General features: G+C 53.1%; 5 protein-coding genes across 5 annotated transcripts; 3 read left to right on the top strand and 2 right to left on the bottom strand.

Annotated features, from left to right (window-relative positions):
- Positions 1 to 229: 229 nt before the first annotated feature.
- POSPLADRAFT_1114957 (hypothetical protein) lies at positions 230 to 1,174 on the bottom strand (the record flags this gene model as incomplete). The annotated part of the gene is made up of 1 exon (XM_024483446.1): positions 230 to 1,174. A coding segment is annotated over one exon (945 nt), but the record flags the coding sequence as incomplete, so codon positions are not given.
- Positions 1,175 to 1,348: 174 nt separating this feature from the next.
- POSPLADRAFT_1040776 (hypothetical protein) lies at positions 1,349 to 3,535 on the bottom strand. Its single transcript, XM_024477800.1, has 5 exons — positions 3,434 to 3,535; positions 3,141 to 3,382; positions 3,032 to 3,091; positions 2,856 to 2,980; positions 1,349 to 2,800 (listed from the first exon to the last, which is right to left on the bottom strand). The coding sequence occupies exons 1-5, from the start codon at positions 3,521 to 3,523 to the stop codon at positions 1,566 to 1,568; spliced, it is 1,752 nt and encodes a 583-aa protein (XP_024336571.1). The 5' UTR covers positions 3,524 to 3,535; the 3' UTR covers positions 1,349 to 1,565.
- A 402-nt stretch (positions 3,536 to 3,937) lies between these two features.
- POSPLADRAFT_1040775 (hypothetical protein) lies at positions 3,938 to 5,714 on the top strand. The gene is made up of 7 exons (XM_024477799.1): positions 3,938 to 4,295; positions 4,347 to 4,561; positions 4,612 to 4,821; positions 4,876 to 5,116; positions 5,172 to 5,253; positions 5,306 to 5,440; positions 5,497 to 5,714. The coding sequence occupies exons 1-7, from the start codon at positions 3,950 to 3,952 to the stop codon at positions 5,561 to 5,563; spliced, it is 1,296 nt and encodes a 431-aa protein (XP_024336570.1). The 5' UTR covers positions 3,938 to 3,949; the 3' UTR covers positions 5,564 to 5,714.
- Positions 5,715 to 9,551: 3,837 nt separating this feature from the next.
- Positions 9,552 to 10,118, top strand: POSPLADRAFT_1035320 (hypothetical protein; the record flags this gene model as incomplete). The annotated part of the gene is made up of 4 exons (XM_024477073.1): positions 9,552 to 9,718; positions 9,771 to 9,850; positions 9,908 to 10,000; positions 10,060 to 10,118. 4 exons carry the CDS (start codon positions 9,552 to 9,554, stop codon positions 10,116 to 10,118), a joined length of 399 nt encoding a protein of 132 aa, XP_024336569.1.
- Positions 10,119 to 11,343: 1,225 nt separating this feature from the next.
- Positions 11,344 to 14,418, top strand: POSPLADRAFT_1048250 (hypothetical protein; the record flags this gene model as incomplete). The annotated part of the gene is made up of 10 exons (XM_024479475.1): positions 11,344 to 11,822; positions 11,877 to 12,132; positions 12,189 to 12,680; positions 12,739 to 12,818; positions 12,881 to 12,940; positions 13,004 to 13,166; positions 13,222 to 13,362; positions 13,420 to 13,575; positions 13,631 to 13,963; positions 14,017 to 14,418. The coding sequence occupies 10 exons, from the start codon at positions 11,344 to 11,346 to the stop codon at positions 14,416 to 14,418; spliced, it is 2,562 nt and encodes an 853-aa protein (XP_024336568.1).
- Positions 14,419 to 15,761: the final 1,343 nt, after the last annotated feature.

Raw genomic sequence — 15,761 nt, 5'->3', positions numbered from 1 at the left:
AGATGCCAATAGAGTATGCTAGAGGCGGTGAGATAGGCGTGGACTGGGTAGCGCCGTATGATTTGGATGGCTTGAGCCTGGAACCTGTCGGCCTTCCCAGTAACGCAGTGGTAGCGGTCGATGCCGCTGTTCCTGGCACATCGTTCCAAGAACTAACTTGAGGATGCTGAATCGTGCGAGGAGTGACAGTCGGAGGAGCAGACGTCGTGACATTAACTCCAGGAGTCACCGTGTCATGGCTAGATTCGGAGACATCCCCTCGGGGAGTAGATTCCGTGTCACTCTCCTCGGACACCGACGGTTGGTGCGTACGTTCGGCCTCATCCTCGTCGGGATGTTCAACGATGGTGTCAGCTCCGGCCTCCTCATCCTCTGCGGGTGAAGAGCCAACGTCGCTTTCCACATACTTACCGAACGGCCAGGCGATATACCATCCAAGGCCGAACACGAGCGTCGAATATTGCTTGCCACCTCTTGGGACAAGATAGAGGACACCAGACACAAGAAAGCAGCATATAGCGAGCCACCAACCGAATATGATCGTCCAGAGGATGTTCCCTGGCAGTAGATGGCGCTCCGCCTGAGCGGAAGGAATGGAATGCAGCGCCTGATCGGCATAGCGAGTCACGGACCTCGACTTCTTGTACAGCGCAGGTTTCCAAATGGGCAAACCAAAGGGATGCTCGACATTGATGAGCGACTGCCGGTCTCTGAGCGTTATCGGGTCGTCTTCTCGGAGCGAACCTGGCTCGTCCTCCTCGTCTCCGTCGTGATGAGCGTGCTCCCCGTCTTCTTCCACAATGACATTATCGCTGTCATCCTCCTCCTCGGCCTCCTCGCCAAGTATCTCTGATTCCTCGCCGTACCCCCGCGCAGTCGCATGCGAACTGGTGATACTGGTGCTCCTGCCTGGCCGACGTCTCTTCGAGTTCGAGGAGGCATTCCGCATAGAATGTGTCGTGAGGCGCGGCGAGACGGGTCTGGACGTTTCTGGGAAGTATGAAGTACCCTGGTGGTGGTGACGAGGGGTGTCCGGTATGGACCACTGCGACCCGCGACTTACGCTGCGATGGAGGGGCAGGCGACCGACAAAGGTGGACGTGGTCGGCGTCACTGCAGGCGTCGCCGCGGGCGACGCAGCGCCCTCAGACTCCGGGTCTGGTATGTTGGACATTGGCGTCGTGGACGGCAGTGTGAACGACGCGCAGGTAAAGTGACGCCGTCAAGTCTCGACGGACGCAGTCCGAGCAAGGCTCAATATAGCCAGATCACATGACAATACCATACCGTCCAATCACAACGTGAGACTCCGAAGAGCCGGCTGAACTCTGGCGTATGCATGAATATTCAGAACAAGCGTTAAAAATCTGAGGTGGTATCGTAGACTCGAGGTCATTATACAGGGGGGACTATCCAAGTAAGCTAAGAATACTGATAGCAGCGCATCAAACAAATCCACGGGCTATATTATAATCGTAAGTAATGAGCGGACATCGACATGTACAGTCGCAGTCGTCCAGCAGCGCAACGCCAACTTGCCTTTGCGCCTGCCTTCCGTTTCCCGGTCATTTGCGCATAACCTTCTCACGCAGCTCCGCACCTTTGAGTCTGGCACGCAGATACTCCAACCGTGCCTCGTATCGTGCAGTTACCTCCGCCCGCCGTGTCCGAATATCAACTAGTTCGGCCTCGATTGCCCTGATATCATCGTCCTCATTCATGATGCGACTGCTGTGCATACTCGCTGTGGGAGACAGCGTGTCGCTGCCCGCGCCAGTCCACCTTGAGTCTTCCGTGACCGAGAGACGATGTCCCATTGGGGGACTCTCGGCTTCGGCGACAGTGGCTAGAGGCAGATGTGCAGAGCTCTTCGTCAGGTTCACGCTTGAGCTGCTCGCTAGCCCGAGTTGTGATGACAGGCCTGGTAGAGTGCCAATACCGGGTCTGCCTCGAGACGACATGGACGACATTGACCCTTTGCGGCTGACCGATTTGTGCTGGGATCCTAGTGTGGCAGAAGATGGAACGGGCGGAATTCGACGGTCAGACGGAGATCGTTTCATGGAATGAGTCGTCCGTATAGAGCCGCCGGAAACAAACGACATGGCGTCAGGGTCCCTGGCACCACGCATCGATCGTCTCTCACTGGCGGTTGGCGACAGGATATTTTGAGAAGTACTGAGCGGTATTGGGGGACGCATGTGTGGACGCCTTGTACGCCCTGTCAGCGTACTCAACTCGAGACCGTTGAACGCGTCCAGGAGGCGTCTGCCCTCCGCTTCCACTAGTTCAAGCTGTGTGCGGATGTCTTTGGATGTTTCAAGGTCATCATCATTTGGCAAGCCGTCCAGGAGCGCCAAGTGTGCGCTGGTATCGACTGATCTCGGCGACCCAGGAAATGCAGAGGGAGGAGCCGACGAACCGGACCGCTTACGGCCCCTTCTAAGAGACGTACTCCGAGTACTGAGGGTCATGAGACGCTCGTCGGTGGAAGCGCCAGCAACAGTGCGGCGGGATCGAAGACGAGAATGATCCCGGAGGGACGAGTCGCTGGTTTGGCTTGAGATTGTACGAGGTGTCGTGCCATTGCGCTCTGTGGTGGATGCCTTCGAAAAGACACTCATGGTATCACTTGCTTGTGGATCATTGGGAAGAGACACTATGCGCCTGCTAGTCGCCCTGCGTAATAGGCTGGTGACTGTAGAGGATATCGACTTCTTCGACTGTAGCGAGGAGGTGCGCGAAGATTGGAGGTGATACTGGGACGACGAGCGTCGGTCATGCGAAGAAGAAATTGAAGCTACCAGGACTGGTAAGCGAGCGTGTCCCTCGTTTCAGGTAGAATGGAAGCTCACTGCGTAAGTCGGCATTCACACGCATAGTGTTGTTCATAGGTACAAGAGGTGTCTCTGTGGGCACTGAGGAGCCAGTCGTGAGCCTCTCGAAAAGGTTTTGGCGAAGCAGCCGGTACTCTTCGTCGCTTCCGACTTTATGAGACGTTGCCAGAGATTATAAGCAAGAGCACACTCACCTGAGAAGACCCTCTGCATTCGCCGTTGCCAGCTCGTTCAGTCGCTGGGCAAGTGTAATCCTGTGATGCATTAGATATATGACGTGGCATCGCCAATAGTAATACTGACGTGAGGACGTCTGCGGACGAACGAGGGTTGGTAGCCTCGTCGACACGATCGTCATGTTGTGGGCGAGACGCGGACGTTGAGGTGCCTGCCCAATGCGAGTCTTTCGAGACACGAGGCCTGGAGGTCGAAAATGATTGCTTTTCTACATAAGGAGCGTGAGGTGAAGCGAAGGATGTTGGTGAATGTGAGTTCGATAGTGAGTCGCCGTCAATGTCGCGCTCCTTGCCCTTGCCCTTGCCGTACTGGGGAGACCTTCAGTATAGCAAGTAGACCAGACGAATAGATCCACCCACGAATCTAGAGCGTAAGGCGCGCAGAACATTGCTTTCATCTTGAAGATTGCTGTCGAAGTGCTCGGCCCTCCTCGAAGAGAAAAACCCCATCACTATCAGCACTTCATAATGGCTGAAGCAATGTATCATGAGGTCCAGATGCCTCATGTCACTTCATGATAGGGTTAAGGTTGTGTCTCTTCTAAGCCCAAAATGGGGTTATGGCAAGATTGGTCACAATATCAATTCTGAACTCGTTGGTTGCGCAATCATGTATGGACACACAATATTTTGAGCTCTTCACAGGTTTGACGTTTATTGTGAGACTCGATGCCCGAATACTGGGGTTTTACATAAGAACTGCAACTTCTACTGAGCCCTCAGAGCGAAGTTCATTTCCGTCTTAGATTAGATTAGATGGTTATCACGCATTTGTGGCCTCGATCGTGTCACAATCCCCGTCGCGTCATTCCGTGGCCTCAAAACTCAGGGCGCTCAGACGCGTCGCGGTTACGCCGTTTCCACCATCCTGGCATTATGGCGTTGACCTCCACGACCGTTCTCAATCCCAGGACGACCCATTACGAATTCCTCGGCCCTCCTGGTGCATTGCTTGTGACCGTTTTCGTTCCCATCACAGCATATGCCCTTTACTTCGGATGTTCAGAAACCTCAGGTGGCTGCCCGCCTCGAATTTCCTACCCGGCGGTCATTGACACCTTAAGCGATCCCTCTTTCTGGAAAAGTCTCTGGGATACGCAGGCAGCACTGATCTACCTGGGCTGGTATGCATTCTGTGTTTTGGCGTGGGCAATCCTTCCTGGAGACTGGGTAGAGGGGTCACAGTTGCGCGACGGCGGAAAGAAGCTGTACAAAATCAATGGTGATTTTGAACACAACAATCTTGACCCTACATCATCTAATCCATCCCTAGCATTCTCAACATTCCTGCTTACGCTAGGACTCACTTCTGGTTACATCTGGCGTTTCGGGCCAGAGTCGTTCACATTCCTCTATGACAAGTTCATTGGATTCGTCACGGCTTCGCTGCTCATGAGTGTAGTACAAGCGGCGGGATGCTACGCTGCGTCCTTCCGTCAAGGCGCACTTCTCGCCTTAGGTGGCAACAGTGGCAATGTGATCTACGACGTACGTTTCTCATCACATGTGGCTGAGGATGTTTAACCAACAACATGCAGTTCTTCATTGGCAGGGAGCTGAACCCCTCCATTGGCTCCTTTGATATCAAGTCCTTCAACGAACTCCGTCCCGGCCTTATTCTGTGGGTCCTGATCGATATCAGTATGGCATGTGAGCAAGCCGTACGCCGTGGTGGCAGCATTACCGACTCGATGGGATTGGCGTGCCTGTTCCAATTCTGGTATGTGGCCGACTCATTATACAACGAGGTACGTGCACGCACATCGTGAAAGCATGGCTGCAAAGTTCAGACTACTGCATAGCCTGCGATCTTCACTACAATGGATATCACAACCGACGGGTTCGGTTTCATGCTGTCTGTCGGGGATCTCACCTGGGTGCCCTTCGTGTACTCGCTACAAGCGCGCTACCTGGTCTTCAAGCAGCTGGAGCTGGGCCCTATCTGGACTGGAGCCGTCGTCTCGGTGAACCTGCTTGGCTATTGGATCTTCCGCGGAGCGAATGGCGAGAAGAACGATTTCCGCAACGGCTACAACCCGAAGAGTAAGCCCTCTTCCTGGCTGTCTACTGTCAGCTGACATTAATTGTGCGTGCGAAGACCTCAAGTACATGACCACCGAACGTGGCTCGAAGCTCCTTATCTCTGGCTGGTGGGGGTGGCTGCAGCACCCCAATTATCTGTAGGTCGCATGCTGACATGTGTTCCGTGCGGTGGTCTGACGGTGCTTCTAGCGGCGACCTCGTGATGGCTCTGGCATGGTCCCTTCCCACTGGCTTCGAGACACCCATCACCTACTTCTACGTGATGTACTTCTTCGTGCTGCTCGTGCACAGGCAGATGCGGGATGACGAGAACTGCAAGAAAAAGTGAGGCAATCCGCTCCCTGAGAAGGCTCATCACTGATCGTCTATCTGCTTCGCAGGTATGGCAAGGACTGGGAAAAATACACGACCCTTGTGCCATATCGTATCATTCCCTACATCTACTGATGTTTCAAGTGTCTTCACTGAACAGTCTGTTGTCGCCGCCTAATTCCTGGCTTGTCTTTTGGTGTCATGATAGTAATGAGGTTCCCTATTTGGAAGACGTGTATTGACAGTCTCCACGGGTCCAGAGTTAATAAAAACGGCGGTATCATCCATGTCTGGCCTCGGAAGACTCCCTTTTCACGACGCATGTATTCACGCTCTTTGGGCGGCAGTGTGCAAATGGAGGCGATTGAAGGTATGACTGGCAGTGTTTCCCATTCTCCGGCAACGGCAAAGGTACGCTTAATACTTGACAGCCCACCTTTGACCACACATTCCCATGTTCAACCCGGGGCGTGGCGCATCTTTCTTCAGCCCCTGCTTGTGTGCTGTCCAGACATGGACGGGCTTCCTGGATTATGCTAACACAGGCTCGATACAGAACCTTTTATCCTCAAGATAGGCAGACTGGGAGGACATGCTTTAGGATGCTTGGTCGCATTCGGATATATCACATCATGACATAATGAGTCCTATACTCGTTACACATCGGGAGCGGTACGTGTCGATACATTGCAAATGGAATAATGATAGATCCTAGGTATGGGCTCATTCAATGTCAGTAGAGCATGAGCTGTTCCGACGGATAGCAAGGTCAGAACGACACAATGATCTTCTTCCCGCTGTAGAATCGTTATACGATGTTTTGTTACACTGTTTTAGGCAACAGCAGCTCAGACAGCGCCAGAGGTCGATGCACCACCCTTGGACTATACCCCGGGGATCTTTCACGCAAATCGCCAGCCAAGGACACAGCATGGTAATCCGACACACGTACTGAAATGATTCTGCGTAAGTCGTCATGTCAATTTGTAGTCTTTTAAATAGATTGGTGCTCCGCAAACTCAGCAGCGAGCACGTCAGCCTTCGTCATGGAGTGGATACTTACCCCCGCGGAGCCTGCGCAACTACGCTGAGGCGCCTCCGAAGTTGGCCGAAGACCGAACTCTGCGCCGGGTTCGCAGGGTGCGACGTCCCCACAAGGGCAAGACACTCCGCGCCTGCAGTTGAGCATCGGCCTCGAGTACAGGCACAACATCATAACATTTCCTGGCATACTGTGCCTCCCCGGGTAGTCGGCAGACCCCCCAAGTCGGCAATTTCATAGTATCTCCCTCCACAGTACTCGATTACCTTCGTGCTTTTGTATAGACATAGGTTTTCGTATGCCTGCTTTCATTTCCAGCTTGAACGAAAGCGAACGGTGCAGCAGTTCTGGAGTCCCTTCCTGAGGACCAGCTCAAGCCGTTGTCACGCTGGTGTACGCCTCGGTTGTAACAGCTTGTGTCGGAGTTTCATTTTCCGATCACAAGCGTTGGCTAAGCGGACCTTGAAATATCACGCGTGATGGATCGTGTACGGTTGGCGGGTGGGCGCAGGTCTAACTTCGTGCCTCAGCCACTGATCGGGTCTTGCCGGGGTCCTCAGAGTGACTAAGTTGTAACGTCTAGTGACGGTAATGGTCTATATATTTTCCCATTATCGATACTGTGTGTGATATCCGCGCTTATATCATGCTTACATAAGATACCTTTGGCAAGCAAATCATCCATTGGAATACCAAAATGGAGTATGTACCTAAGACCGTTATCATGATAAGATGGCTGAGCATATGGTATCAAGAAATAATTGGGTTGCGTTTACTTGGCGTGTCGTACACAACTTAATGTGCCAGCCTGTATATGTGCAACTTTACTAATATTCTCAAGCACATCATGATGCACAATTACTATGGTATTTGACCGGCTATATTTACTCAAATTGTACTTTAGAAGGAGAATGTACAAGGCTAGAGGGAGATATATATGGAGTTGAAAGATGTGTATATTTACAGACTCGAAGCAGGACCTTACGTAATCGGACATTGGCATAGTACACTTTGCGCTGTCGCACCTCAAGCCTTCAGATCTCAGTGCTTGCATATTATTCCTGAGAAGCGAGTAACTCATTTATTTGTATCATATGGCGCGAATACTGCTCATACCTTGAGAATATAGCATAGGTCTCCAAGCATCTATCACTCAGTTATGGTTACATAAGCGCCCCATCTCCCATGCCGCCGATGCCGTCGAGCAGAATTCAGCCCTTGTTTAAGTTACGTAATGGTCTGTCTGAGGCTCTGTCACGCTGAGATCTATCACGGGGTACCACACGAGGCAGGACCCCATATTTAGTTACCATATCTTGACCTGCGCCCACCCGCCAACCGTAATCGTGATGGATGTGTTACTTTTACGTGACTGCCGACTTGGGGGGTCTGCCGACTACCCGGGGAGGCACAGCATCGGATGAGGCGATCCTGGCCGCTATGCGAACCGGGGTCTCAGCTGACCGCTAAGCACTGAGAGGGTTGTCTCGTACCCATCCCCCCGTATCCGCACCCCACCACCGCGAAAAGGGGGTCTGGGGCAGTTAGATAGGCGCACCCCCCCTGGATTAAGCGCCCTACAAGCGCCGGAATGTAACGGTCACAGTAGGCTTCTGGTACCTAGAAATGATGCGATCTTTGATCGCGTTCCAAATCCGGTACTCACACCTAGCAGGTCGTGCTCGAGGAAGTGTCAACAAAGGCATACCTGAGCTTGTAAAATACTTGAAAGGCCACACAAAAAATATCTATGCAAAACTCAGCCTGTAATTCTATGACCAAATGAAGTATCATGTGGAAAGCATCATGATGAAAGCTGCAACTTCTCCTTTCAGTATCTGTGGCATCCTCATGATGTTACTGGAGGGGTATATCTCATGAAATACTTAGGTTGCTGGTGGATATAGTATGTGGGGCTTATCTAAGATGCTTGAAACAAGTAAACTTGAGATTCTGTGGCAGACCACAATGTAGCGTCCACCAGTCTCGAGCACGACCTGCTAGGTGTGAGTACCGGATTTGGAACGCGATCAAAGATCGCGTCATTTCTAGGTACCAGAAGCCTACTGTGACCGTTACATTCCGGCGCTTGTAGGGCGCTTAATCCAGGGGGGGTGCGCCTATCTAACTGCCCCAGACCCCCTTTTCGCGGTGGTGGGGTGCGGATACGGGGGGATGGGTACGAGACAATGAGAGGGCAATAGATCCAGAGAGGCTAGCCGATAATGCACGAGTGAGACTTGCTTCGTTTTGTCAGGTGCCGTCCCGAAGGCCTCGGGATTCATTTGTGCGCATAGCTCTGACGTCCGAGGCCGGGCACCGATCGGACGCGGTGTGAAAGACAATCTGGGCCTGGTCTTGAGCGCTGAGCTTGGAATCTCATTCGCACTGCTAACTTCACGAATTGTATGTGGATACTACGCGGATGCTTCTCACTGCAAAGGGCGGTTTTGGCAGCTTCGGCGTGCAACCTCAAAATGCTGACAGTAATCGTCTAGCCCTGCGACCTCATGTACTAAAGAGGCGATGCTAAGGCAGCGGTGACTGCAGTCCGCGGCCCCATGCCCATCGCAGGCAGAGACGTCCCGAGAAGCGCTGCCGATCGACCAGAGAAGACGGTGGTTCGCTCTAGACGAATATAGAAAATTCTGGAGAACAGGCGGCTAGACGCAACGCGCAGCTCCCATGACACAGCAGCTTCAGTTCCGTCTGCACAACATTACGCCGACCACGGTTAATGAGAGCGGTGCAGAGATATTGATGAACATTGGCCGTGCAGATGAGCCCCTTTGAACGTTGAGGGAGTCGAATGCGGTGCGGGAAGGTCATGCGAGGGACACCCTACGAGGCCTCGAGCGGGCAACATGCCGCACCCGTGGAGCGGATAGCGGATCGCAGGACAGATCGGGACGCCAAGGCGCTCAAGGAATTGATGAGCAAATGCAATCCGGCCGCTGCCGGCATGCTGCACCCGGCGCGACAGCCCTATATAAGCAAGCCCGCTCCGCGCTGTGTTCCCCAGCTGAGCTCACCCAACTCGCTTGCAAATCCCTTGCACACTCACGACCAACGCTTTACGAGATGCCCATGAACAAGTTCACGACCTTCTTCCTTGTTTCCCTGCTTTCGATCTTCGCTGTTGTCACTGCGTTCCCCGTTCATGTGGCGCGTGACGTCTTTGTACCCCCTATCACCTCGCCCAATGCGAGCACGGTATGGTACGCGGGCGAGAAGTACAACGTCACTTGGTAAGTGTCTTGGTGGTGTGCATGTCCAGCCTCTTCTCACTAGCGCTTGCAGGGAAACCGCGGGTGCCCCCGTTAACATCACCAACAAGTACGGCCGCATTGTACTTGCGACGAATGGCCTCCAGGACTACGGTAAGCTTCCGGTTAATTAATGCTCAGTAATTATAGGACTCATGTGTCGCATCTCAGAGAACCCAATTGCTGCCAACTTCTCTATCCTCCTCGGTAGTTATGAGGTGACCGCACCCAACGTCACCACGGGGAATGAGTATGCCATTGTCCGTGAGTAGCTTAATCTCCCTCTCATCACAGTATCAGCCGTGCTTACTGTTGATTTCAAGTATTCGGCGACTCCGGCAATTACAGTCCCCAGTTCACCATCATCAATGACGAGGCTTAAGACGCAGTAACTATGCGTATGCATAACGATCAATTGCAGGATTCGCAGGAATCCTAGGACAATGCTTCATCGGACTAATGTGCTGTGGACTTATGCTCTGACGGTCACGCACGAACTTTTGGACAAACTTTAGTGACACGGACTTACTAAAGTAGTACATCATGGTTAATAGTGTTCAGTCGTGTATAATGTCGACGTAGGGTGCTTCCAATATAACGGGCCACTCAATTCCTGCATTACATCTTTGAGTCTGCCTGATGATGATGATGGAGTGTTTTTGACACGTAACCAAAAATATTGGTTGGGCATGAAACACATTTGTCCTGAGACGAGAGTAGATACGAAGATACACAAACGATTACGAACACTTCGAGACTTCATGCTTCGGGGAAAGAACAGATGAACCGATTGTCATCCATGTCCGTATGAATTTAGCAACGCAGACTAGGAGGGAAGTGCTCTGGGGTTGTCTAATACAGGCATCAAATGTGGGCATACTACGTCGAATCCTCTCACACATATGCGGTTTCCAGTGTCATCACCAGCAGCATCAAGGAACGCATAACACTCAGACCCTTTGATCGTTGTACTGATAACTGTATTTCATTCGGGGCACCCGTGACAGAACTGAAGAAGCAGGGCAACGAAGGAAGCAACTCCGCCATAACCTCATTCTGAAACAACCACTCTTGCCAAAGACGGTGAAGACGATACCTAGAAGTGTGGTAATCAGCATTTTGGACGTTGATAGAAAGAATCCAATAGATGGTGAAAATAGAATAATGTCTCAGTAAAAAATTGTCGTCACATCCACCTTGGTCATATTCGCCAAGGCGAATTGGGCTCATTAAATCATAATAGAATCATCGACAGCGATTTGTATACGCGCATTAAATGGATATGGGTACTCACCAACATTCTTGCTCAACATACCCATACCATAGTGAGTACTCCTACCTTCAGAAGCGTCCAGCACCCGAGGGGTCATACACCGTATGAAATCCGCTACAAAATAGCAACGAACCCAGCAGGCAGCGACAGGGAATACAAGGAAGACGAATGAGAAGAAAAAACGGCCTCGACGAGGCTTTATGACTTTTTGAGCGCCGTCTGATCGCGGGCACGTGACGCTACGCGCTCGTCGCGTCCCCATGTTCTTTCCACGGTTCACATCCCAACATAGCGCGCCTACCGCGGCGCACGACGCTCTCCGATATACCCTGCAATGGCGACCTCATCCTCCTCCTCAAGCTCCAGCAAGTTCACGCGCTCTGTGCCATTCACGCCGAAACGACCCTTCTCAGCCTCTAGCGATGACCTCACGAACACCGGCCGCATCCCGCGATCGACGACCCCCAGCCTCCTTGGTTCTGCGAAGAAGTTCAAGGCTGCTCTGTCCACGGAGTCTCGCACGAGACACGTTAGCAAGCCCAGACCCAAGCTGGCCTCTGTGCCTGGCACGCCTACGAAGACGGACGGGTCGAGCTCCTCTGGTTCGAGACCTAAGACGCCGACTACACCACGCAGAGGGGCAGAGAGCCCGCTTCCTTTTCCGAAGATGAGCGATATGGACGTCAGTAGAGTAGACCCGGAAGAGGCTCTGGTAGACTTCCAGACTGTGGAACCGGGCGATATCTCCGGTGAGATCGACGAGTCCGCCCTGGCGGACTACGGCAAGGAAGACAAGGTTCTCGTATCCATAAGGTAGGGATGTTGGCGAACGGTATATGTAGCACAGCAGCTGCACACTGTATACAGGATCCGGCCCACTAACGCAACATCGGCATGGCAAGTCGCCGACACCACTCCAAAGAGCATCAAGCTCGACCCCCAATACGCTAAGACGACGGCCAACCCTCCACAAGATTTCCGGTTTGATGAGGTTCTGACAGGCTCTGAGAATAAGCCTGTGTACAACGCGGTTGCTCGTAGCCATGTCTGCGCCGCCATGGATGGTTACAACTCAGTCATATTCGCCTATGGGCAGACAGCAAGCGGCAAGACGTTCACCTTGGTATGTGCCAAGCCCCAGCTCAATAATGTGACGAGACTAGATGTCCTGCCATCTAGACGGGTGACGAAGATCAGCCCGGAATTATACCCCGCGCTATGAAGGACATCTTCGCATACATCCGGCGGACCCCTACTCGTGAATACCTTCTACGTTGTTCATACCTCGAGATCTATAATGAGGCTATCCACGACCTGCTCGCGCCGCCGTCTTCGAGCGTCTCGCAGCCGGTGCAAATACAGGGCACTGGTGCGAACATCGTCCTCACGCCGCTCCGCGAGGAGGTCGTCACGAGCCTCAAGGGCGTACGGGAGGTGCTACATCGCGGCGAGGGCAACCGGCGCACCGCCAGTACGGACTGGAATGAGCGCAGTAGTCGGAGTCATAGTGTATTCCGCGTCGTCATTGAGAGCAGGGAGCGCAACTCTGGCTCTGGCTCTGGCTCAGACTCGGCCCCTAGCGGTCGATCGACGCCAGGCTTCCGACCGCCGACGCCTGGGGGACCGCGGTTGCAAGCGAAGGGCGGACGTAGTGTACAGACGTCTGTGCTGGTAATGCATTGCTGCTTGCTTGCACAGCCACTATGCTAAGACGACTCATCGTGCACAGAGCTTGATTGATCTTGCAGGTTCTGAGAAAGCAACTTCTGACAAGGAACGAACACGCGAAGGCAAGTACATCAATACCAGGCACGTACTTCAGCATTTCTCTGCCACAACGTGATTATTTATTGAAGAACTGCCATCTCTAGTTTGTTGACCTTGGGCACAGTCATTGGAACCCTTGCGGAGAACTCTGCAAAAAACAAGAAGTGAGAAGAGTAATCCGGTAGCATATGACATGACAATTAATATTGACCGCGCTTTGTCTCCAGTGATCATGTGCCATTCCGCAACTCGAAGCTGACCCGTATGCTCCAGCCTTCATTATCCGGTGATGCGCGAATATCGGTCATTTGCACCATCAACCCCGACGCCACGGCTACTGGCGAGTCTACCAGCACATTGCTCTTCGCGCAAAGGATCAAGAAAGTCCAGGTAAGTTGTTTGGTCTACTTACTATATGAGAACAAGCAACTGACAGCAGCCATAGCTCAACGCACAGAAGAAAGAGATCGTTGACACGGAGGCGTTGCTCCAACGATACAAGAAGGAGATCGACGAGCTCAAGAAGCGGCTCGCCGAGAAGGAGGCCAATGCACCTACCACCAACCGCCGCCTGTCTGCTCGAGAGGTGCGTGTCACTCTTCTATACATTGTCTGTGCTCTGATCGCTGGCTATGTGGTGCAGCAACTCGATGAGTCGCGCGCCATGAATGACCTGAATTCGCGTATTAGACAACTCACCAAGCTCATCCTGACCAGCCAAACTGTTGATGAGACCAGGGGAGATGAGTCGCGGCCTGCCAGTCCCACCAAAATTGACTTCGACATGTCTCCGTACCAGGTAGGCTGGACGCCTGCATTAGCTGGTAGATGTTGATAATACGCGCTGTTGGCAGCTACAACAAGAGCTTCTTGCAGCTCATCGGCAGATGGAGATACAGTCCACGCAGATACTCTCTCTTGAAGCTGCGCTGCTCGCACGCCCACAGCTTTCCCCAGATGCTCCCGAGGGCGAGAAGGACAGGCTTCTAGCTGGACAAGCCAAGACGATCCGCGAGCTAGAGATCGTCGTGAACGGTTACGAGGACAACCTCGGCGAGCCGCTGCGCGCGGTCCGCGAGGATGTGGAGAGGGAATGGATTACCAAACTCGAAGCGGAGGTGAGGCGGCGCGAGGAGAAGGAGGCGTGGGCAGATGAGCTTGTGAAACAGCTGGAAAAGGAGAAGAAGGTGACGCCCTTCGTCCTTACGGGCCTTGTGTAGCGTTGCTCACCTCCCGGCAGACGCGCATGAAGCTCGAGGATGAACGCCAAGCCTTAGCAGCCTTCGTGCGCAAATTCGACGCTCTAGGTTTGGGCAGTGCCTTGCCCCCTCCATCAACCAAGCTCAATCCCCCCATGCCGACGCCAGGAGGCGCGGCCGCGGTGTTCGCGCAGCGTCAACGGGATCGCCTACAGTTGTCTGGGTTTGACGCACCAATGTCCACTCTTGCTGAAACGGACTCTCCCATGCGCTTGGGTGCTGGACAGCCGAGCCTGCTGGAGGAGGAGTGGGATGCGGTGGACGACGTCAGCTTTGGAGACGACAAGCCGTTCCTCCCGTCTGCCTTGAAGGCGTCATCGAGGAAGCAGTCACACAGTCCGGTAAGAGACATCCTGCGCGGGAAGGAGAACGTGCCTATGTAGGAGATGATGGTTACGCTCATGCACAATTTCGTTCGAAGGTGTGATATCTTGCTTGCATCCCGCTGGTCCTGGAGCTAAGCTCCGGATGGTATTCCGGACGTGTATTACTTTGTCGATTTTAGCTGTCGTTTTGCTATCTATGCATGTGTATGAACAAATCTCTTTCTAGACACCCTGTCAGCAATCGAACCTAGTCATCCATTGACTGTCATACTCGCCGGCGCCGACATGATTAATATTGTGCGCATCGTGTGTAATTGTATCGCACTGTTGACGATGCGGTTGCTACCCGGGATCAGTCCGCAGTACGGAGCCAAGTGGGTCTCGTATCCAGATCCCTTTTCGCGGTGGTGTACAGATACGGCGGGACGAGACCAAGTCTTGCAGTTGCTTGACTCAAGGCTCGAGGTGCACTAGCCGAGATGCCGGTCACCTTGAAGCGCGTTGGGGTCAACCACAGTTACGCAAGGGGCAGTCATGTTACCACGACGCTACGCGATTACTAGGACGCGTCGTAAGTAAAGAACCTACAACGCGCACTAACGCGCATTTAACGCCCATAAAGATTGCTCTGTAAGCTCGCTAACAACCCTGTTAGTCAGTATTTGAGCGATGCCCAGTCCCTCTGAGATCACACCAAAATATACAATGGCAATGCAAGCAAGAGAGGTATGGTATAAATAGGGATGTTTGCTTCAAGTCGAGCATGCCGGCGCATGCATCATGTCAAGACATAGGCGCGACCATTGCGATCAAGTGCCACAGACGCGATCATTTTGGAGGAACTCCGTTGGTTTGTTTTCCCAACATGTTGGTCGGCGCCTCAAAAATGACCCCGTCAGATTAAGGCAGCGCTCACCTATAGATGTGAAATACAGATGCCCTAAGGCCACCTTCACTTCACTCAACGGCAACATTGGCTCCCTCGTTATGGCATCGCAGGAGAGCGTCCGACTGAAGCGGCAAGCGAGCAATGTCGATGACCTTTAAGAAGCACCGTGAGATAGTATGCAGGCGGCATCACGGCTGCGGCGGACGTGATAAACATGGAATGGAGATCCGGCACGACGGACATCGGCCAGCTGCCGAAGTGACGTCCTAATCGGCACGGTCCCGATCTACAGACGGGCAGTTGATTGGCTCTTTGAGGGCGAGATCTGGCCCGTTGGCCGTTAGCCGCCCATATCGGAGGATCGGCTTGATGTCGGCTGTTTGATGGGCCCACTCAGACATGGACCTCCACGGCTAGCGCTGCCGCCTCCAGCCATGCCGCTGACTTGGTCGGACAGTATAAGAATCTATCGTCGGGGCGTTCTGCGTCTGCCTGACCCCGCATCGGCCAC

The sequence above is a fragment of the Postia placenta genome (assembly GCF_002117355.1).
Source record: "Postia placenta MAD-698-R-SB12 unplaced genomic scaffold POSPLAscaffold_11, whole genome shotgun sequence".
Lineage (NCBI taxonomy): Eukaryota > Fungi > Basidiomycota > Agaricomycetes > Polyporales > Adustoporiaceae > Rhodonia > Rhodonia placenta.
The sequence above is the reverse complement of the archived record's forward strand: the minus strand, read 5'-3'. Positions and strand labels throughout refer to the sequence as shown.